Consider the following 23,972-nt stretch of genomic DNA (forward strand, 5'->3'; position numbering starts at 1 on the left):
GCCCCCGACAACATAGCTGCTAGGATCTTCGGGACGCAAAAACCCCTCCACCACGATAAGGTGACGGCTCAGGGAGAGGATGCTGCAGACTGTGTAGCTAATTCATTAAAATGTTTTTCCCTTTCTAGGGATCTGTTATCTTGTCAAAACACTGACATGCTGCATTTCCCTCTGAGTGCACAAGGAGCCATGTAACTGAATGACCGGATCATTTATCCTGCAGCCACTGTGATACGTTTCCCAGATCTCACACAATGCTGCTTTCAAACAGCAAATTTCCAAACAAAGCGTCGCTGCAGAGGTAGTTTAGAATAAATCCCTAAATCTACATTGACTACCGGAGGATTCACAGCTGCTAAATCAGATCCTTTGTTTGGGTATGCTACAGCAGCTATTAGACATATGGCTGTAACACAATGCATTAACACATTAATAAAGTTGAGCCACAGGCACATCCCCAAGGAAAGCATACATCAGCAGACCTTTAAGAGCAAAGGCAGCTGGTTTATACAGATTTATTATCATGTAACAACAGATGTGTTCTAACTTATAAGTAGCTTAAAAGGAGTTCTGTTTCTTGTTTCCCCCTTTTTCTCTTCTTGTAGGTATCTTTTGTGTCTGCAGCTGCGTGATGATGTAGCTTCTGGACGACTGCCCTGCTCATTTGTCACTCATGCCTTGCTGGGGTCCTACACACTGCAGGTACAGTATGTGTGCTTGTGTTCTTTTTCTTATCTAATATCCTGTGTTGGTATGGAGGCACTTATGAGGTATGCAGGTGAGTAACCGCAAAATTTTTGTCATGCTAGATTTTCTTTCTTTTTTTTTTTTTTTCTTTTTTTTCAAAAAATTTTTAAATGGTTTTACAGGCAGAATTTGGTGACTACGAACCTGACCAACCTCGCCCTCTGGACTTCATCAGTCAGCTGACTTTTGCACCGAGTCAGAACAAGGAGATGGAGGAGAAGATTCTTGAACTCCACAAGTCACACAGGTTAGAGAATACATGGTCATGGAGACAGAGGACACTGAGGATTAGCTTCCGGTTGTATCAGCATTTTTTTTTTTTTTTTTTTTGAAGCAAGCAGAACGATGGTCTGGATGCTGTGCACTGCTGAACTAATTTACTTTTCCAATTGGAGCTTTATAGATATAATGATCCCCTTAATATTATGGATATCTAATTTATTTTTTCTATTTATTTTGCTTAATTGTATTACAGATTTTAAAAATGTATTAAATAAAAAGAAATTAAAAATATTCCAGAGGAAAGTTGCAACATTTTTTATTTATTAAATATCATATCATATACACTTATTTTTTTGTTCTTATCATATATATATATATATATATATATATATATATATATATTTATACTATTTCTTAGAATAAATATATTTTTGCATTAATTAATTGCCTTTTCTTTTTTTATTTAATGCATTTCTCTTTGCTTCATAGGGGAATGACCCCAGCCCAGGCCGACACCCAGTTTCTAGAAAATGCCAAGAAATTGTCCATGTACGGAGTGGATCTGCACCACGCAAAGGTATGAGTAAATGAATGACTCTTCTCCTCTCTGCTGTTGACATGTGGGGATTAACACACTTCCTTTGATGTGGGAAAGTGTGCTGGTGTGTCTGCGTGTTTGCATTGCTGTATCTGTACGTGTCAGCTGTACAAACACTCAGGGAGGCCATTGCCATGGGAACAGCTTCTCTCTCTCACACACTCTGGGATACCAGGTCGTCAGCAGTCAGCATATTTCCATGATTTTGCAAGAAAGAAAGAAAAAAGTGGAAAATATGCATGATAGATGGCCTGAAAAAAGAGGATGTGGACTGGGGGAGAAAGACATGGTGGATTGAGGCAGGTCCCCTTTAAGGACATGCTTCTCATGTGTGCAACAGAGAAAAGTGAATAGATGAGCACAGCAGAGAAAACCTTTCTCTTTTTTTTCACTGCATACCAAACTTGTGGGAATGCATGAAGTCGATCTATTTCTGTCATTTTCTATTAATATATTGTACAAGTTTGTAACCCCAAAACCCATAACGAAGCTGTTTCTAACATTATTGGTTAAATAAGAAAAGCAGACAATAAACAAACCCAGCCAAACTTTTTCCTGTGTATTAAATGATAATAAACTTTTATACATATTAACCACAATGAAAAGTGAAATCCATTACTTCCTGTCAGACTTGATGTGGGTGTTTTTAAGCTTTCAGATTTATTTAACATCATCTCGCTGGGATGTGGCCTCCAATAGAAAATTATCATGATATAAATATAATTAATTCTAATTTAAGAAGTAATTAATTCACTGCTATTTCATAGCAAAGTAGCTTTATATTGTATGACTGAGTTGGAGCACTTTGATGCTGAGATAAGATGAGATAAGAGCAGGAAGAGTGAAGCTAGAACCAACAGGAAATGTCCGATACACTTACTTTAAAAAGTTACTGTGAACAAAAGTGTAAAAACAAGCGTGAAGTTTAAAAACAGAACAAAACTTGCTCTTGAACATAATGTTAATGTCACCCTACAATAGCTTTTAGCTTAGTTTTTTGTGCGTAGCAGGCATATTTATCAGGAGTTGACAGAAATTACCCAAATCAAAAGCAAGTTCTAGATTGATTTTATTATCTGAAAGTCTGAGTGCGTGGGGACCTGAAATCAGAAAAAAAAGCAAACATACAACAAATATGATAGAAAGTGGATTGAAAAAACTACAATCTTCTCAGGTTTTGGTCAGATTGTTAAACATTGGGGAGAGCACCGGTGCATCTTTGTTCCCACAGCGCAGACTTAAAAAACTTCTCGTCAACAACCACTTCGCCATAACAAATCAAATCCCACTGTTTCCTGTATCTTCATGGAGTATTAGTAACAAGCACCTATGCAGATGTTTTATGTACGGTACACTTTCTATGGTTGCTATCCATGTGTAGCACTGAATACTAAGCAACATAAAAATACTAACATCATCAGCTTTACACTTGGTGCGATGGGGCGCTTGTTAATTGTGAGTAAGCATTGCATGCTTTAGCTGCATTAGTCAAAGTCCCACCTTTGGGCTAATTTACACCACGCTAAGTGTCTCCATGGCAGCAAGCTTTAACACTTTTTGAGCTGGTGATAACTCGCAGTGTAATCAGCCAGAGCTAAAATGTATCTTTAGCTGCACCACAAGGACGCAGATCGATGAACAGCTCTTAGCATGGCAAATGCCATGTGACAAGTGTGTGCTCCAGTAAAACTGTCCATTATCAACATATTGCCCTGTCCATTAGTCCAACAGATTTTTCCTCTCCTCATTCACTACTGTAATCAATACAGCCTTACCATTACCAGTTGGCCTTGGATTTAAAAGCTCTGGCAGTGAGTTAGTCTGCCAGCGAACTGTGTTGCAGTTGGACTGAAACACAGTTTGTGTGTAGTAACTGAGTTTCTGGTGACTTTAAGGAGACTACTTTAAAAATCAGTTGGTGTACAGCATAATCAGATTTGGACAAATTGGTGCTGCATACAGATGTTTTGCTAATATTAATGAGTAATTCCTTTGTCAAAATTTTCTTTCTTTTGTGTGTTTGTATGTGACTTTCACAGGATTCAGAGGGTGTGGACATCATGCTAGGTGTGTGTGCCAACGGACTCTTGGTGTACAAAGACAGACTTCGGATAAATCGTTTCGCTTGGCCCAAAATACTAAAGATTTCTTACAAGAGGAACAACTTCTATATTAAGATCAGACCAGGCGAGGTTTGTACTGATGCAAAGTGAATATACTGGGATTTAATCCTCCCAGCTGTACAATTTCCCCCTCTAATGTTGCTCTTTTTTCTTTGCATGCTAGACTGAGCAGTTTGAGAGTACAGTGGGATTCAAACTCCAGAATCATCGATCTGCCAAAAGGCTGTGGAAAGTCTGCGTAGAGAATCACAGTTTCTTCAGGTAGACACAAACACAAGAACATTTACTGAGAAGTACACCCAGTAAAGGAGCGTAGATTTCCAGTCTGCTGGTCAAGAGACACAATTTTCTTTTTTTTAAATTTTTTTAAAATTTTTATAACATTCAGCATGGTAACATACTCTATTGGGCTCAGCAGAAGTCTGTGTAAGAGTGCATATCATAGTCTGATGCTTGAGGCAACAGATAAACATTAACTCACACACACACACACACACACACACACACACACACACACACACACACACACACACACACACACACACACACACACACACACAAGCAGGCACAGATAAGACAGGTGTCCATGATTGCAGCATTTCTGCTGCAAGTGCTTGCTGGGAAGGTTTGTAAGTAAGTGGAATAAGCTTTAATATCCTGTTGGAGGAAAGTCTGCCTGGAAACATTTTTCATTCCACATTGTCAGAAAAGCAACAGCGACGTTTCATTTAAAAGGAAATCACTCTTCCTAACCTTTTTTTTTTTTTTTTTTTTTTTTTTTAAATCAAACATTCATGTCTAGCATATCTTTCTTTGTTGAAAGGTTAAATGCACCAGAACCTCCGACCAAGGCCCGTTTCTTGACTCTGGGCTCCAAGTTCCGCTACAGCGGGCGAACTCAGGCCCAGACCCGCCTGGCCAGCTCCCTCATAGACCGACCTGCACCCAATTTTGAACGAACCTCATCGAAACGCATCAGCCGCAGTTTGGATGGAGGTAACACAAGTGCACAGCTCCAGTAAAGACATCGAATGAGCAGGAGAGGTGGATAAAAACAGGAGTGCAAGGAATGAAGGATGGCTGGGAGTGGGGTCATGGTTGTTCAGAGATTACACAAGTCTGAATGCAAATGTGTGTTAAATGGATGCAAAACGCTCAGTTTGAACAGATACAGGAAATAGCCCCTGCAAATGTTTCCTGCCATGCAGTGCAGACAAATAAGGAGAAAGACACAAAAAGACAGATGTTTCTGTTTATTTAAAAGAAATAAAACCCCCTGCAAAGAAAAATGCTGATGATGTAATGCAGTGTGCAGTGACTGATATTAACATATCATGACAGTGACCCTGCGCAGTACGGTGAGCTTCTCTGGAAATGCATCAAGGATTTCTGTATGTTTACAGATATAGTTCTTATCTTTAAAGAGCCTTTTTACTGTCTCTTGAGAAAATCAACACATTGTTTTTCTTTAGTTTTCTAAATTTGGCTTGCATATCCCACTAAAAGCATCTCCATGCCTCCGTCTCACATGCTTCAGATTGTTACACAATCCTACAGTGACCTCTGCTGGACATATTCTTCTATTGCAAGCTAGCGTCTCTGCTAAACTGTCATCTGTTTGTTTTTTCAATGAAGCTTATCCTTCTTAAATGCAGCACAGTGTGTAAAACAACAAGTGCTATTCAGAGGAAAAACAGTTTAATGCCAGAGCTTTGTAACTTGGGGCAAAATGCAACCATCATTGTAAGAATCAGCATATATTTGGTATATCTTTCTCATTTCTCAGCACCAGTGATTAGCATAACCGAAGCTGGCAGGGACAGCACTGAGAATGGCCGTGAGCCCCACCTGGAGCTTCACTCGGACTCAAAGGTGTGTATTCACATATAATGTGTGTAGAAGTAGTGACAGTCAGACTGATTTGTGATTTTAATGCTTTTTAAAATGTTCTTTTTATGTGGTTTGGTTTCACATCTCACATTGCCACATAGGAAAGAAGTACATGTTTTTCAATTATTTATGAAAAATACAGATTAGCTTCTAAAAGACGGACTTATTGAACTCTGAAAGAAGTTTAACCAACATTCTTAATATTTTTTTTTCCTGGTTTGATTTTATGTAAAACTTGTAACATGTGGTCTGCCAGAATTTCTGCATTATTTCTACACCAGCCCACCTCATGAAGACTCCACTGCAATTTGCAACCATAAATCCCACCGGTTGAGCCTCCTTTAAAGATACAGAAAGTTAAAATCCCTTAATGCCAATGCCCTTTCTGTTGTAATTTCTGTTTTCAAATGGCAACCTCATTCAAAACCAGAAGGCAGCTCCTTTTCTGCTCTTTCGAATGTGAGCGGTACTTATTGCAGTCACCAAAGATGCCTTCACAACCTTAGTTATTGTTCAGATAGATACTATAATATATAAATGAATGATTTAACTACTTTATATTCTTTCTATGAAGCACTTGTGTCCACTGAGGGGTACACTGTCCACCACTAAAACGAGTCAGTCTATCACTGGAACAGGACTATATTGTGTATGCCACGCATGCCGCCTCATCACCTTCCTTTCCTCACCCCTCTCCCCCTAACCCTCACTCGCATCCCAGCACCTTGGACCACCTTAGTCTCTGTCAGTGGTGACCTCTGTTGACACTGTTCCTGCAAACACCTGTGTCCACTGTGTTTGGCACTCTGCTGTATGCCCTGCTATGTTCACTTTTAAGCTGTTGTGGTGTGCTGTTCACTGACTAATGTCTCTTTCCTTCTCTCTTTTTTCCTTCATACACTCCCTTTTGTTTGCTTTTCATCCTACATCCTTCCCGCATGGTCTCACGTTTCCTTTTTCTTTACATGAAACAAATCACTCCGGTAATTTTTGGTTTGTCGTTTACCTTAATTTGCGCCTTCACTTTATGGGTTTGTGTACGGATCACCTTTCTATTTCTATTGTGTGGTTTTTTTTTTTCCATCATATTGTTCTCATGTCTCTCCCTCCTTTTATCTTATCCTTCTATTTGCCTCCATTAGTCAATTTTCATGTTTCCTCTCTCTTTCTCCTCCTCATCTTCCCTCTCATCCATGCCCCCATCTCTTGACTCCATCTCCGAGCTTGACCACTGCCTTTCAGACATCTCCGAAGACGGCGATCATACCAACGATACGGAAACCAATTGCACGCTATGGACCCTTCCCTCAAACACCCTGTCCTTTCTCTCAGATCAGCAGCTGGCTGATCTTGGTCACCTCACTCAAAACCCTCCATCCACTCATCCAGTCACCGCTTCCCAGGCAAACAGCTCTGAGCTTTTGAAATTCGAGGAGGGCTGCGAGGCTGAAATCAGAATAGCAGCTGGGCTGGCAAATTGGCGTTGCTGGTCTCCTCTGAAGGGTGTGGCTAAATACGTCTCTTTCATCTGGCTGTTTTTCTCCACACTGGGTAAGAACGGAAGCAGGTGTTCGCCCAACAAGCTATTTTCGGGATTAACGAGGAAACTGAGCGTCCTTACTCCCACTTTGTTCAAACAAATGTCAAGGCCAGTAACAAAACTAAAGACGTTTTCCATCTCCAGGCCGAAATTTGGGTTCGTTAACATAATTGCATCTAAATTACACAAAGTACTTAACAGTTTGGCTTTTAAATGGACGCATTTTTTGGCATTTTTCACCCAATTTATCCCTCGTAACTTGGTTGCTGCTTTACATTCACACCCAACACAACTGCGTTTGCCAACTGTGTCCTCCTTTACCTGCCCTGCCATCGTCTCCTCCTTTTCCTCCCTCCCCCCTCTCTCTTCTTTGCCATTCGCTCTCTCATCTCGCTCCTCCTGTTCCCCTCTGGCTATTTTCTCTCCTCCCAACCTGGCTGCATCTGTACACCGCTACCTCCTTAATCCCTCCCCTCTCCTTCTCCCCTTCCTGTTAGTGCTCTTCCTCCTCATTGTGATGCTGACAGCGAGCCAGTCCTTGGTCTTAGCCCTGATTTTAGCCACACCCCTCGGCCTGACCCTGTGTTACTTAGAGAGTGCCATCTCAAGTCAAAGAAAACCAGCTTTGCCTGCGTTTATCAACGGCAAGCCGAATGATCAGTCCGAGAATCGGTCAAGCCCTGCTTGCGGCAAGGAAGCGCCACCTCTCACGCCAGCGCACACGCCTCCTCGCATCAGGCACCACGCTAATGCGACCTGGATGCAGGAGTTGTGTGATCCTGCTGCATAAATGCAGAATCACATTTATGCATCAAACTTGCCCTTATATTTTACCTTTCTTCTTTTTACCCCTGTGAAAATGTAAATCATCTGTTTGTGGAAATCTACTCCTTTTATTTATCCCTGCCACGAGCACTTCCTCTGCCCCTTTCTTTTTTTATCTTCCCCACAACCCACCAAACCCCACTGTGTCACTTATAAAGAACAGACTAGAATAAGTAAGATTACCGAGAAGAGATTTAACAAAAGGATAAGTAATATTTAAAAAAATTAAAAAAAAAAATTATATTGTTAATGTAGACTAAACTTAGACATATTAAGTGTTTTAGATGCTGTAAAAAAAAGACTAAGCGAAGGGGACAGTTGCAAGAGTGAACTGTGTGTCATATATGACCAAAAACGGCATCTCTGTGTGGGTGCACAGCATAATAACTCATCACATTAAATTACAGAGTTATTAGATATTTAGAAATGTTTTTATGCTGTACCTCTTTTCAGCTTGGTTTTCAGTTGCATAATTTTGCTTTTGCAGTGCAGAAAAATCGTGTCTCTGGCAGAGGAGCTGCTGACTGTTAGAGTCAGGCATACAGATGCTTTCACAGAGTATGGCTAGTAACCCCTGCAAACATATAGCACTTAAAGCATATTGCATTAGCATATTACTGCTCATGAATGTTGATATTAAACAGTGTTACAATTACCCTGGTCCTTTGTTGCAAGTATCTCTTGACTTATTGTGTGATTTTGGGGAAAATATTGTTCTTTTTTTTATTTTTATTAACTAAAGCTGCAGATATTAATCAAACAGAATATGATGGAAACACTATTACCTGACTTAACTGATTAGATATTACTTCCTAATCAGCTGTGATGTATGGAAAAACAGTTATTTAGAGCACACAGATACACTTACACTCGCTCTATCGTTTTTATGAGGGGTTTGATCATCTCTGACTTCTTACATGATGCAGATCCAGTCAAAGGTCACATGACCAGCAGTACTCCCCCAACACTGGGGAGGAACATTTTTCCATCATCCATGTCACTGTTTTCTTTCTTCGTGCCCCCTACACTCTTCATTTTGACTACCATCACCATGACTACCACATTGAAGGTTAAAGAGGTGAACTTGTGCCCTGGCGATGCGGAAGCCATGCCCTCCCAGGTCTGTAAGGCCTGTATTTACACAGCATGTTTTGCAATTAATAGGATAAATAGAACTATTAACATGAGAGCATTAGGGTCCCAAATATTCAGTGGAACTGATTTTGTGGTGGAGTGATGAGGCAGTCGACCTAACCTGTCCTTATTTTCTCCCCGACTTTACCCCAATGACAGTCACCCGGATGCAGTGAGCCTGCCCTCTCTCAGGTTCATATACTGTTATTGGTAATTTCATTGTGTACTGCTCTGTCAATTGTTTCCTCTGCTCGTGCAAGTTGGTGTGATGGTTGAATTTGCCCCAATGTGATGTGGAGTCAGTTTGAAAAGTTAATAAAAATCCAATTTATTCAAAAGAAAAACAACTGAGTGTATTAAATAATAAACATATTTAGAGCTATACGACCTGCTTTTCATTTTGGATTTCAGATCCGGTCTGACAGAAAAAACTGATCCAGAGTGGGCACTTTCATCCGATAATTTTATTTTCCGATGCTCTATTGTGGCTGACATTTTCACATTTTTACACAGGTTTTTGGTTTACATCTGTGGTTTGTGTGATTTATTATGGGGTTTTGTGGGTTCAAGTACATGTCTGCTGGTGCTGTGGGGTTGAATGCTTTGGTTTATGCATGTTTACATGGGTACAAGCACCAACACCTCCCTGGTTGTAAGAGATATCAAAATGTTAACTGTGCTTGTACCCATCTACTATTCCTCTCAGCCTGGGACATTTTTCTGCCAAAGTGGGCCGACGTCACAGTTTCTTTCTTTTCTTTCAGAATTTTCATTGTGTTTCCTTACCTTTTTTTTTTTTTTTTTATTTGTTCTGTTTTGTTGTGGATTTATTTACTGAATGTTTGTACACTACATGTTTTGTTTTTTTGTTTTTTTAAAAAAAAAATAATTTTCCTTATTTTGTGCTGTATATCTGCCTTCCAGAGTCGATTGAGAGTGCATGGGGACAATATTTATGTGAGGCACAGTAATTTAATGTTGGAGGTTGGTACTGGCATCGGCTGATGGTGAAATATAGGAATTACATGTTTCTGTGTACTCTGACACCATCAGAACTACAACTTCCTCTATACTATACTATACTATACTGTACAAGACGGCTGCCCTCTCGCACTCTCAGGCTCTGTGTGCATGCCTGCTGTGATCTTGTGTGGATGTTTTTTTGTTTTTTTTAAAATTAAATTTACTCTCAACTTAAACACTTTCCAGATTTTCAGCAACTCTTTGTGTTGAAAAATTTCTGAATGAAAATGGCCCAGAGCTTTTTGTTCCAATTCACACAGCAGCTATTATGAACAGCTGTTCTTCCGTATTCAGCTCAAATTTTCAGCATTTTTTTGTTTAAAGTTTTAAATGCATGGCTGCAATTTTACCTGTTTTTTCAGCTTTATAACACTTAGTATGAACCGTTCGTTCTGTGCAGACAACATAAGAGAAGACAACCTGCATACTAGGGCTTGTAGTAGTGAGGCAAATTTTTTTTCTTCAGGGCTTTGTGGAGAATAAACCACTAAGAGGAAAGAATATTAGACAAAAACTAGTTTAATAAAAGCTTATTAAAGGTTTAAGCCACATCAGCAATTCAAGGCCCAGGCATTTTATTAGCTTGCTGTATTTCTGCACCAAGACAGCAATAAAAAAGCAGATGAATGCGACTTTATGCAGGTTAATGAAGAATACTGCTGCACTTAGTAGATCTGCAGCAGTCTTTGGAAAAAGAACTACATTAACTGCTTGAATTGATTGAATCACAAAGGTTAAGTGGTTCTAATGTTTGCAAATAAAGAAGAGAAAAAGAAATGATGCCATATTATAAGGGCTGCTAAGAGGCTTTTATTGTTGAGTTTTTGCCATTCAGAGCAGATGCACTTCTGCACATCTCAGTAGAGACTTTAAAAATTTCCCAGACTGATTGTTTACAATGGCTGCTGTGTTGACAGGAGCGGCGTTTTGTCAGTGCGGTTTAAATGCATGCTCTGTGCATGTGGAAAACCATTTTATCTTGCTGTTTGTACAATCCTTTGTGAAAAAGATCTTCATCGTTGCCAGGCAGCGGCGACTAACTTAACTAACCCTGCCTTCCCCTAACGTACACGAAGAGCTTCCTTCCTGGTTTCTGGTGATTGCCTGCCAGTGTTGAAATATGTGTGGTTTTATTTTGTACTAAAACACCACCTGCTTGTGCAAAATGGGGCTGATAGTGATCGACTGGGTTTGCACTACAGTAATAAACTGCGTATTCAGTGTCACCTGAAAGAGTTAGAAGAATAAATGAAGATTGTTTTTTTCTTTGCTGACTAGACCTCCTACATGCAGTATGTTGTCTCAACCTATCTTTGTTTTGGACTTAGTTTGTATGAACAGGGTAAAGAATAAATGGAAGTCAATAGATGGACTTTGAACCACTGAAATGAACCAAAAGGAGCCAATTTAACATGAGTTGAAAGGAAACTTTACTATCAGCTCCATGTTGTGCAGTTTGTCTTGCTGTTTCTGACCTCATTTAAGAAAAAAAACAAACTCTTCAACAAGATGGAGGGGCACTGTTTCACTGAAGCCTGCTCATGTATACACACACACACACACACACACACACACTCACACACAGAATCATATAAACACGTGAAAAGTCTATTTGTTTTCTAGGGCACATGAAAAATGGCTTCAGTGAGGCACAGCATCCATCCTGTTTCCCTCCAGATTGACAGACTGATGTTCCTATGACTGTTTTTCCCTCTTCATCCCTCTCTCTTTTTGTCCCACCCCTCTCCCTTCTCCCCACTTCTTTCCATTTCCCTCCTTTGCTTCCTTTCCCATCACATCTCCTGATCCCACTGACCCTAACTTACCTTTTCATTCCTTTCCCCGCCCCTTTCCATCCTCTACCTCATCTATCATCACCTCTTATATTTACATCCTTCATCCATAATTACTTTATTTAATTTTGCATCCACTCCTTACCCCATGCTTTCCCCTTCTTTTCCCTTACCCCCCCTCCCCCCTCCCCCATTAGGACCATGATAAGACCCAAGACGAGGTTCTGAAACATCAAGCTAGCATTAGCCAGCTCAAACGCTCCTTTATGGAGGCACCACCCCCCTCTCCTCCTCAGCCCAACCAATGGGAGAAACGTCTCACCTCCTCTCCTGCTACGATTCGTATTCAGCAGCAACAAGTGGTACGTCTGTCTGGATGGTTTTTTGTTTGTCTCAACGAGACTCACAATTTACAGGCACTTTGTCTGCAAACGTTTGCAGAGGATTGAAGCTGCATTTTTCTCAGCTGCAACAAACAGCAGCTCTGTTTTTCCTGCAAGAAGATCCCGTGTGCTTGTTTTGATCCGATTTACAACTTCGAAGCTTTCTCACTTCTTCTCTTCAGTCTTTTTCCTTACTGTTCTTGTAACATAAATGTTTGTTTCTCTGAATGTTGAAAGCTTTTTTTCTTTTGTTTCGGCAGCGTTGGGGTTTCCACGATCTCATTCGTCACATGACTGATGTTTCTGACTTTGCTCAAATATCAAATCAACCTAACTTTAACCGTTTTTCTTTCCCTTTTTGAGGTGGACTATTAATGCAGTGTTAGCTTTAACAGCCCATGACTTTTATTCTGGTCCTCAGTAGTGGAGACAAAAAGCATGGCTTTGTGTGTGTGTGTGTTTGTCTTATCTGCTGAGGCTGATTGGTCTTTTCTTTCCTCACTTCTGTCTTGTTTACACTGTGTGTCTCGCTGTAGAGCCTGGAAGAGGAGATAGCCTCTGAGCTTTTCAGCAGACACACCGGCACTGGCTTTTATTCAGCTGCTGAAGCTGCCTGCAGTATTCCTGAACCAACACTAGATGCTCTTATAAGCACATGTTCAGCTTCTACCACTCCCAATGCTTTCTGCAGCCTTCCTCTTTCCACAACTGCTACACTCTCTGCCACAGAGGTGCTTCTGCTACTACTGATCATTAAGGAGTCGGTTTACTTTCATCCGCAAAACACCATTTATGATTAGATCTACTCTAATCAGTCATGTCAATGCTCCAAGTTGAAAGTAAATTGACGCCTTGCAATGCTTTTGGTTAGTTAAGGATGCTTGCCAGATGTGTTTTAAAGCCCATAATGCCTGCTGTGGATGCTGCATGAACAGTAGCGGTATTTGATGTGTTTTGGACCATTCATCTTTAATGATGTGATGAATCGCATCCGCATCAACAGACAGCTGTTAAAGGCATGGCGTTTAGGGTGTCATTTCTGTTGATTAAATATGCGCGTTGAATGCAAATGTAACAATCTGCTCCTTCAGGGGGTGAAAACTACTCGACTGAAGGCAGTGGATATTGAAGCAGCAGTTTTCTGTGATGCTTGAATAGAGAAAAAAAGAGCATAATGTGCTCATTCTGTGCCTGTTTACTGGAGCTTTTTTTTTTTTTTTTTTTAAATGGCACAAAACACATTTTCAGGCAGGAATCTCATCATGCTCTGATGTTTTTCTTGCGGTCGTTTTGAAAGGCACTGCTGACTTCAATGCCACCTTGTCGTTTTTTTCTTCTTTTCTGTCAGCGAAGATGAGTTTTTTATTGATGGAAAAATTCTCTTCAGTCCATCTTTCATCTTTTCATTTTCTATCCCTCCTCTTAAATCTTTTATCCCATCCCCTTTTTGCCTGCTACAATGACCTTTGCTGTATTGAGACTGATTTGATGGTGCATGAAAGACACACCAAGAGGCAGGAACAGTAAGAGAATAAGAGGAGAGAACATAACAAAGGCAGTCCCAATCTCCATGATGTGATAACAAGCATCCTTGTAAAGCTTAATGTAAATAATGGTGTCAGGATTGGTGTGTGATTGATGATGTCACGCTAACTTCCCTCTCCCGCAGGTCAATGAGCCACAAACAGAAGCACCCTCAGCTGATAACACCATCTCTGATACCAAAGAACCTGCAAAGGTGCTCCTAACTTTCTTTCACAAAGCTTTTAGCCTTTCTCCCATGATGTTATACAACCCATTGCTTCCTTCATACCTTCATTCATTTTCCCGCTGACAGCATGAAATTTCCTTTTTCTTTACCTTCCTACATCATCCTGTCAGGTCTTCATGTCTCCTTGTCCACAGTTGAACCTCATTGTCCTTTTTTTTCCCACCATGTTACTTTTGTGTCAGTTTATTTACAGTTAACCTACACTAGTTTATTATGATTTATGTTCAATGATCACCTTCTGCTCTTGTGTTTTTGTTTTTTTTTTCGCCCCCATGCGTTTGTTGTGTATGTGTGTGCACCTCATTGTGTGCATCCCGTGCACTTTGTGTACATGTGTGCTTGTGTATGTGTGTGTGTGTGTGTGTGTGTGTGTGCATATAGACAACAGAGGTTGAAATCGAAGAAACCGTTGTCATCCAAGAGGTTTCCAGAACAACCAAACCTGGACTTGTCACAGTTACAACTAGTTCTCCTGCCGATCCGCCTGCAGAGCAGGAAACGAGGGAACAGAACGTGAGAGTGGAAGAGGAAGTAGTGGTAGTGGAGGAAGCAAACCAGAAGAAGCAGGAGAGCATGTCCTCCGAGAGTGAGAGTGAGGAGGAGGCAGAGTACCACCCGAACGTCTCCGTGTCCTTCTCTCATACGCAAATACCAGAAGAGGAGGAAGAGCAGGAGAATAACGAGGAAGAAAAGCACGCGGAGCAGCAGGTGTCGGATCCAGATGCTCCCTCCGTTCCAGCCGAGGTCTGCAAGCCTGCAGAAGAAACCGGTCAGCAAGAGTCCAGCAAGGAGGACACAGAGACGGAGAAAAAGAATCCAGAGGAGGAGAAGGAAGGTGAGCAGGAGACTGAGGAAAGCACCGATGACCCCATGGTGACACCAGATGAAACCCCCAACAGTTTCATCGGTCTGGCTGTCCCGGCAGAAGAAGAGGAGGAGCCTAAAATGAACGGAGAAACCTCACTGGTGGAAGTGGAACCACGGCCGCAGGTTATTTGTTGCTCTGAGGTAAAGTCTTCACCGGGCCAGCTGCGGAGCTGCCCTGGGGTTTGATCCCTCCTACCAGCTGTAGAAACTCCTACTTTTTTTCCCCCTGCTGCTTATCTCCGTGCCAGTTTCCTTCCTGCTTGTGTGAATCTTTAAGCCCCATGTACGTCCTCACACTCGTCTTTATCTCGTGAAAAACTTTGCAAGGCTTTAAACGAGCCTTTAAGAAAAACAAACAAACAAACAGGGAAAGCAGAATCCCTCACCAGTCTTTTGGTGTGTCTGTGTTCATGTTAAGTTACCATCTTGATTTTTAGTGATTATTTTCATTTGTACTGATTTCATGTTCATCTGTCATCACACTTCATGGCTAGTCCCACACAGTGTGGTATTTTGCTGTCGTTACCTCCGACTTTACCTCGTTTTTGGTGTCGTGAAGTAAATGGGGCCTAAGTGGGAATTGCATGATGCTTTTAGGTGTTCACTTTTTTTTGCTTTGCATGCTGGTTTCCACCTTTGCCGTGTGTGTGTGTATTTGTGTGTCCTAATTGTGTTTGGCAGCGATGTGTCTCTTTGTATTTGTGGAAAACATCAGTGCCAACCACTTTGGAAATGCCTTCCACTCATCTGAATGTCATCTTGTTTACATTTCAATAGCTGTTTTGTGTGCGAGGCATTTAAGTCCTGCTGGGTTTTTTTGGCTTGTATTTTATGCATGTTTGTGCCATTTTGTATTTTGGGTTGCATGTTGACAGCAGTGTTTTTTGTGGTTGTGATGCTGCCAATAAGTAGATATTATATTTTTCCCCACACCATGTTGCATGATTCTGGGGGCTCTCGCTTTTTTGCATGACTTTTGTTGCATTGGCTCATATATATTATGTGTTTACACATTACAGCTGCTGCTTTGCATGTGTAGCAGTTTGTATAGCACTGTATCACCTCCATTCAGAAGTATAAAGCTGTTTGCTTTTATTTTGATAAAAATCAACCTTTCATGTAATGATAAACAAGATTTCAATTGATTTAGAGGTCAGTTTCATGCCAAAGATTGCTTATAGATACAAATACAGCATTGTTTCCAAAGCTCAGATTTAATATATTAATTGTGTTTCCTCTTCCCCTCACTCCTGTTTCTCCTCCCTCCCCAGCCACCTGTGGTAAAGACAGAAATGGTGACTATATCAGACACGTTTGCAGCCCAGAAAACTGAGATAGCCACAAAAGAAGTGCCCATCGTACATACGGAAACCAAGACCATCACATACGAGGCTGCACAGGTGCACAGCTAAGAAGCACAGGGAGCTTTTTTTATTTTATTTTTTTTTTTGCTTTCTTCCTTTTTTTTTATGTGTCTGCATTCATTTTTCAAATATGATCCATTGGTCTAGATGTAACACTATTTGAAAGCTTATTGATACAAATGTCCCAAAGGCCTTCCTTTCTAGCAGCAGTGCTTGGTGCCATCAGTCATTCCAACTGTGTTGTGTAGAAAAGAGTTTTTACGTGAAATGGCATGGCGGCAATGAAGAGCTAACCATGTCCTTTCATCTTCCCATTAGTTGGACGGTAATGGCGATGGTGAGCCTGGAGTGTTGATGACTGCTCAGACAATCACCTCTGAGTCTTTGTGTACCACCACAACCACTCACATTACCAAGGTACCGACACCAGCAGCCAAACACACTCTCCTTTCTGATGCAGTTTAAGTACTTCTGCAAACATGAGCATCTCTGATCATATCTGGACTAATGATATCCTATTTTACTATATTATTCATTTATGTATTAAGTAACATGTTATTTGGGGCCCTAAAATCAGTATCTCTGCTTTGTTAAGACATTAGAAGCCACTTACCGAGGAACACAATCAGCAGCACAGCGCCAACGACGCGGCTGTATCCACGCTGATAACTGTTAACCACTTGAGACAGTCATCAAGTTTACGTCTGTTATTCTTATGTTCCAGACGTTAAAGGGCGGGCTGTCAGAGACGAGAATCGAGAAACGCATCGTCATCACCGGCGACTGTGACATCGACCACGATCAGGTCAGTTTTAGGCTCATCGCTCAGCTTTACCTGCTGTTTCAGACCCCTGCTCATCTGGTCATTGGGTCGCTGTGGGGGGTGTGAAAACCCCTCAGAGAATTAGTTTTAGATATATATTCTTGCCATGTCCAGCATTTAGCATCTTATTCAGGTTTAGGTTTGTAGATTGAAGACATCAATCAGGAAATAATGTGTCTGTGACTCAAATGGAACTACAATAGGTCTGGTGACATGTCCATCATGTTGCTTTTAGTTTGAATGCTTTTTAATTTCTTTTTTGGGGATTCCTGCCTACAAGCCATCAGCTGCACAAAGATTCCATCCATTGACTGGCATCTGCTTCCCTCTTCACCTTATACCATCCTTGCATCTAGAATAATGTGTTAACCTTTAAGGAGTTTTGCATGTTTTGCCTAAATATGTTGCTTCTTTGGTAGATTTGGTGTGCTGTCTTTGTCTTTGTTTAAGCTGTATAGTTCCTTAAAATCTAATTTCAAACCAAAATATGCCAAAGCTACATTGAGGAAGCCAAATGTGCCTATATGGTGACCATGTTTACCTCCCACAAGGGGGTTGTATTTTATATTTCTCCTAGTATAGGTTTTAATATAACATGGTTATTTTCCCAAATGGGAGCATATATTTTTATAATTAAAGTAAGAGAACCTGTTTGCATCCACTGGTGCCAAAGATTTGGAAGTATGGGTTTAAATTAGTAATTTTGACACTATTCAGCCAGAAATAGCCATCACTATTGATTTCTAGTCTGATCCACATGATCATGAGATCTAATTGAATAAATTTAGTTGGCATTTTCGACATTTTTATGCCAAGACAAATATTCATCATATCATTCCTTTTAAGTGATACTTTCTGTTAGCTTTCTTCTTGTAAAACTAGAATAAAAATACTTGCTGTGCCCTCATAGTAGCTTTAAAAGGAAATAAAAAGGAAAAACAACCATCTCTACTGGCTAGGTTTTGGTCTTTATAAGACTTGCTTCACTTTTTTATTTAAGTTGCTTCTTTGCTCTAATTTGCTGGATTTACCCAAGAAATATATTTATGTCACATAGCGTTGGAAATTATTATCAGTTTTAATGTTTCCTTCGCTGCCATTTTACTGAATCACCCTTCTTATTTAACATCCTGTTCACCCCAGGAAGTAAAATGGCACTTAGCAAGTAAATCCAGCCTTCGTGTTATTTTTTCTTTATGCTTCTTATTTCATTTTTTTTTTTCATTTAACTCCCCCCATTTTCCCCTCCCTTCCATCCACTGCCTGCTGTGCTCGGTGCTGCCACTGTGTGGTTGCCCCTCGGTACTGCAGGCACTGGCACAGGCCATTAAGGAGGCCAAAGAGCAACATCCTGACATGTCTGTTACCAGAGTGGTGGTTCATAAAGAAACTGAACTGGCTGAGGAGGAGGATTGACTGAACTCAGGTAATAATAGCAACTGTGACTCATTATTATTTTGTGGTTTTAGTTACCCGGAGAAGGATATTTAAAGGTTTGACTTATGGTGATGAAATCTTCAAAAACGAGTGATTATTTGAAAGAAATACATGTTAAATGTAGGAGAGATGAAAGCGGAGTACAAAGGGATGATTACAGGAAAGAAACCACAGCTATGTTAATACCATTCTACTGCAGTCTCATAAAATTAGATAAAATGACATGAATGATACTTTATTAATCCCAGTGGGAAATTGCTATTCTTTTCATCACCTTTCACCACCTTGTATCTGCTTTTCCTAGAGTTGAAAGGCCCATCATGACTGTTTTATCTTTTGACAAGAAGAAAAAAAAACAATCTTTGTCACTGCAACAACTGAACTTGACAGAAGGGGAGAAGAAGAGGAGCTGGAGAACAGGAGGAAGAGGAGGAGGGTTAAGATAGTGGAATCGAAGTTGTCACTGTCATCCCAGATGGTCTTTCTCACACATTTTTGGTGCATTTCAGTCCCTCACTGCAAAACCAAGGAAAAGAAATATGATAATGTCCTCAATATTTCTGAGGAAGCAAAAAGAACCATGTAGTTACCCTAACATTTGTAGCTTGATTTTCATTTTTTTTCTATTAGTTTTTCTTTCACTGGTTTACAAAAAGAGTAACAATAGTGTGTCTCACATGTGTTGCAAAATTAAAAATGAGGATGCACCAATAGCCATTCCAGACTAAATATGGAGAAAAGCTTTGTTTAGATCCATTTTAAAAAGCTGGTGTTGGTGCATCCCTCACAAAACAAAAAACAAACAAAAAAAAAGTCTTTAAACAAAAAAAAAAAAAAAAAAGAATTTTTTAAATTACAACTCCCCTGTTGCTTCTTAATGTAAATGAAATAGAATATAATTTAACTCAATAATTTCATAAATTAAAAAAAAAATGTTTACCTTTGACTTCACAGTTCTCACTTTTTTTTTTCTTTTTTTTTTTTTAACACATTTACATTCTGCTGAATAGTAGAACCAAGATGTGTCACATTATTTTTTTCTTAGTAGTTACGATAAAGAGGGAGCTGTAACTTAAAATATTGCAGTAAAAGAAAATCATCCAGATTTTTTTTTAGTTTTCTTTTTTGTATCTTTTTCTTTTGTTTTCTTCTCTCTTGTAAGTTTGGTTTGTTATTCATCCACATTTCTTGTGTATGACCAGCATCTGAGTCAGTTCATTTTCAGTTGTGCTGACATTTAGCGCAGCTCTTTAACCAGAGGAGAAGTTTTAACATTTACAGTGGGTGAGAATGGGAGGGATCTTAAATGGGTCAGTGGGTTTTACATTCATGAAGCTTGGGAAGCCAAATGTAATGAAATTTTTACGGCATTTTAGGGTACACTTTGTTTAATTTTTATTATGATTTTGTTTTTTTTAAATGAAATTGAAAAGAAATAACTGAAAATGAACAGACTCGAGAGCTGCTCTATACAACTCTGTACAGAAAAGTAAAGGTTATTAAATGGGAGCATCTCTCCGTAAGCTAAATATCCTCCTCAAGCCCTTCCTATGTACGACACTAACCATTCCTACTGGGCCCTCGGGAAACCACGGGAGAATAAAACTGACCTCGATTGGGAGAGATAACCAGTGAACTGGAGGAATAATTGGGAAAAATCCAGCTAACAACTTGGGGACAAAATCAAATGTGAATATTAATAAAAGTTGGCCTTACTCTGTGGAAATGGCAAGAATTTCAGCATATTATGTTGCATACACATTTAACAGCGCTGTTTTGGTTTTATTCATATTAGCTTTCTTGCTACGACTAGCAAAGGTACCAAAATGAAGACAACTTGAAAGTGGTTCAGTCCCAAATTCCAGTTCAAGCCAATTCCTTGCTTTCTACTGCCTGTTCGTCGCCATAGCTCAGCACTGTCCGCTCCCAGCTTCTTCTCATTCTCTACTAGTTATAAAAACCAACGCAGCCTAAACAACGTAACCATATATGGGATTAAATTCAGCATGTTTCACCTGTAAGTGAGTCGAGATAGGATGCTACTGTGTTAATTGGTTTGAGAGTGTGCAGATCACAGATTATTTTTAGCTCGTACAGCATGACTTGATAATATAATGAGACATGACTCTGGCTGTTTGTTGTAACTATTTTACTGCAACCAAATATTCAGCTGGATTCATTCTGTATGTTTTTTGAACAGTTTACATTATATTGCATTCATGTGTATCTTTTATCACTGTACCACACAAAAATACAACACTTAATCTGTCACCACACTACAAACCATTGTCAAAAAGAAGATAGTTACAAAACAACAGGAAAAATTAGCTTAAAGGGAAGAATATTTGAGGGTTTAAAGGACCCTTTAAACCTTTAAATGGAATCTGGTTGTGGTGTATTTATTTTCTGTTATTTTACTCAAATTTACAGCAGAATTTGACAACAAAAATGTGACTTTGTGTAATCATTAATGGCATTAAATGTGTGATAATGAGGAGCTTAGTCTCATGCATTTAGCTGGCAGAGAGTTTTTCTGTGAGCAGCAAAAAGCAAGAAGTTATTCTTCTAAAACAAACAAAGTGCCACAGTAAATACATTCCACTCTTTCCTCTGGCAGGATTCTTTGATTGAGATTCAAAAGGAGAAATATTTACTCCTTTAGTTCAGCAAAACTGACACATTCTCTGGAAGAAAAAGCCTGACTTTAACTTGATTAAATATGACTTGAGGTGTGTAAGCAGGCACCTCTGCAGTGTAAAGCTTTCTAAAATACAGCAGACGGAGTGATTTCAAAACAAGATTTCTGTTGTGAGTAACGCTGCTCTGATTTCTACTATGCAGTTAAACGACATTCCATGAGGAGGAAGCTTTAACTCCTCATCCTCGTGCAAAGATACAAAGCAGCAGAAAATTAAGAAAAATGGGGGGGGAAAAAAAAAAAAATCAAAATTTTCCAACACCAGGCAGCTTTGGAAGCTTTTGCTGTTCCAATAATAATAATAATAATGAGAATAGAAAAAAAGAATAAGTAATGTCGCAGCAACTATATTGTCAGATTTTGTCATTGTTTCTTTGTAACTTCTGTGTGAAATGGTTTTTAGTTGTTGGAAAGTGGGTGTTGTTGTACCCCCTTTTGCATATTTGTAATGCTGTCACCATGACTTTTGACAATGAAGAAAAACACCACTACAAATCAACTACCTTTTCTGTTTTAGCACCAGGTTTGTCTCCACTTAGGGTGGGGTGGGGTGGGGGTCTGGGGTCGCTTAAACAACTGCAGGAGCTTTGGGGCTGCAAGGTTAGGTTTTCCAAAATGTTTTTAGCTTTTTTAGCTCTTTCTTATAACATTTTATGAAGGTAAAAAAAAAACAATATATTAATGACTTTGGTAACTTTTATTAAAACAGAAAAAACAGCACACATACAGCATTTTTTGGGGTTACCATGACAACTGATGATTCATTGCCAGCTGATTTGAAACGTGTCAGGGATCTTCATGTCACAGCATCAAATACATTTGTTGTCATGACCAAACTGTAATCGGGGTACAGCGTCTATTTTCTGCTTCAGTCTCAGGCCTTGTTTCATACTTTGAACAGAAAACCAGCACAGTTTTGTATTTTATCCAACAAGCAAAACAAAAATAAATATACTCATAAAAAAAGCATAATTTTGGAAAACCATCCAGCTGCCACTTTGCTCCCTGTTTGCTAACCAGTGATCACTGGTAGATTTTTTTTTTTGTTTGTTTTGTTTTGTTTGGGGTCTATCAGCTTAATCGTGTTGTTTCTCCACACACATTCACTCCTCTCCCCCTGTGTAACACTGTTTAAATAAAGGATTGTTATACTATGAAATTTCTAGTGGCAATTATTTTCCTCATACATGCACTTTATTCACATGTTGATGTGCATGATGTGAGAACTTTTTCTTTTTTCCAGTAATTCTGACAGCAAAATGAGTACAGTGAAGTCTGCCTGATGCTTAATTAACAAACCTTCCATATCTCTTTAAAATTGTATTTATGGGCTTTAAATTTGACAGCAATTATAGCTACATCTGTGAAAGAGATATATAAATAATATAGACTGATAAATATTATTTCCAGTATATTGCAGGAGAACAGATTTCGTTTTTTTTTTTTTTTTATTGTATGATTTCCAGACGGCCCTGGAGATTTCAGCTGGAACGGCAGTTTCAGTCACAGCTGATGGTTTTTCTCAGCGTTCACTGCCTGAGTCCAGCCGTACAATACTGAGAAAACAGCATAGTCCACTATGTGTCCACTGTAAACTCATCGCCATGTTAAAATGTGTCCATTGTTTAAATCTCATGTCAAGTACATGAATGAAACCCAAAACTTCTTTTTGGATGTGCACTTCTGTCCAGATGCCTGTGGATGGCACTTCTGTCCTGCTGAAACCTTGCTAGACTTTCCTCAGCTGTGAATTTCAGAAAAGAAAAAGCAAAATATTTTAAAAAAAAAACCCAAAAAAAACCCCAACTTTTTAATATAAAATTATTGGATAAAAAACAAGTGTATTTGTGAAAAAAATGTTCTTTCTTGTAAATGGGGATGTTAGAATATCACTGTATAAATCTACAATCTGCTACTTTTCTTTCAGGCCTGGACTTTGTAAATGACTACTTTTACTAGTAGTATTTAGTATTTTGAGATTCATTATATATCTGTACACTAGTATACAAACTGCATGCTACATGCAGCTATAGGAGTAGCTAAAGTCAGCCTGTTCTACACAGCAGGTTCAACTACCTGCTTATAGTTAAACTCCCATGTAATTTAGTGGGCTGGTTAATAAAATTAAACAAAAGTGCTTCTCTTTGAAAGCTACCTCACAAAACAACACTTATGCTTATTTTGATTGATATTGGAGCGTTAAACAGACATCCAACTGTTGTCTGCAATTAAAGCAAGCTCAGAGCTAATTTGGCCATAAGGCCTCAATCTTAACAAACTTGTAAATTGTTATGTTAATGTTTAACCTCTTTTTTTTCACTTTGGGTATGTTTTTAATTCATGAATCATGGATTTTTTTCCTTCTACCTCTCCTAAACTAATCACCTGAACTTAATATGGGCTCTATCTTATGTTATTTTAGTTAATTTTAGATGTTGTTGCGGTAAGTAGCACCACATTACTGCATGCACATTTAAAGTGGGGCACATTGTTACCATCTTGTAACTTTTAACCATAATTTGCACCAAAATAACACAAAAGCACACCATTTACATCAGCCCTTAAGTAATTTACTTCATTTCCTAAAGTCACAGACGAGCAGATGTATTTCTTACCATTAGTGAAGCAGTATTACATTAAGTACCACAGACATGCAAACTGCAGGTGTTTGATTAGATGTAATTGGTTTTAATCGACCTCGGCACAAACAGTAGATGATAAATTCACACTTGTG

General features: G+C 39.4%; 1 protein-coding gene across 2 annotated transcripts in view; it reads left to right on the forward strand.

Moving 5' to 3' along the window:
- The window catches only part of epb41l2 (erythrocyte membrane protein band 4.1 like 2), a 42,790-nt gene extending 23,349 nt beyond the window's left edge, over positions 1–19,441 (forward strand). The window contains exons 8-23 of one of the 2 annotated variants that reach the window (XM_079255452.1): positions 606–702; positions 870–994; positions 1,459–1,546; positions 3,607–3,759; positions 3,854–3,951; positions 4,514–4,686; positions 5,477–5,562; positions 10,004–10,063; positions 12,093–12,257; positions 13,948–14,016; positions 14,431–15,057; positions 16,188–16,316; positions 16,599–16,697; positions 17,005–17,085; positions 18,415–18,529; positions 18,845–19,441. In XM_079255452.1, coding sequence (XP_079111578.1) covers positions 606–702; positions 870–994; positions 1,459–1,546; positions 3,607–3,759; positions 3,854–3,951; positions 4,514–4,686; positions 5,477–5,562; positions 10,004–10,063; positions 12,093–12,257; positions 13,948–14,016; positions 14,431–15,057; positions 16,188–16,316; positions 16,599–16,697; positions 17,005–17,085; positions 18,415–18,519 — 2,155 coding nt within the window. In that variant the 3' untranslated portion in view covers positions 18,520–18,529; positions 18,845–19,441. The remainder of the gene's footprint in view (positions 1–605; positions 703–869; positions 995–1,458; positions 1,547–3,606; positions 3,760–3,853; positions 3,952–4,513; positions 4,687–5,476; positions 5,563–10,003; positions 10,064–12,092; positions 12,258–13,947; positions 14,017–14,430; positions 15,058–16,187; positions 16,317–16,598; positions 16,698–17,004; positions 17,086–18,414; positions 18,530–18,844) is intronic. The other variant, XM_079255453.1, reaches the window with a different exon arrangement.
- The last annotated feature ends 4,531 nt before the right edge of the window (positions 19,442–23,972 follow it).

This window comes from Telmatherina bonti (assembly GCF_933228915.1).
Source record: "Telmatherina bonti genome assembly, chromosome: 16".
NCBI lineage: Eukaryota > Metazoa > Chordata > Actinopteri > Atheriniformes > Telmatherinidae > Telmatherina > Telmatherina bonti.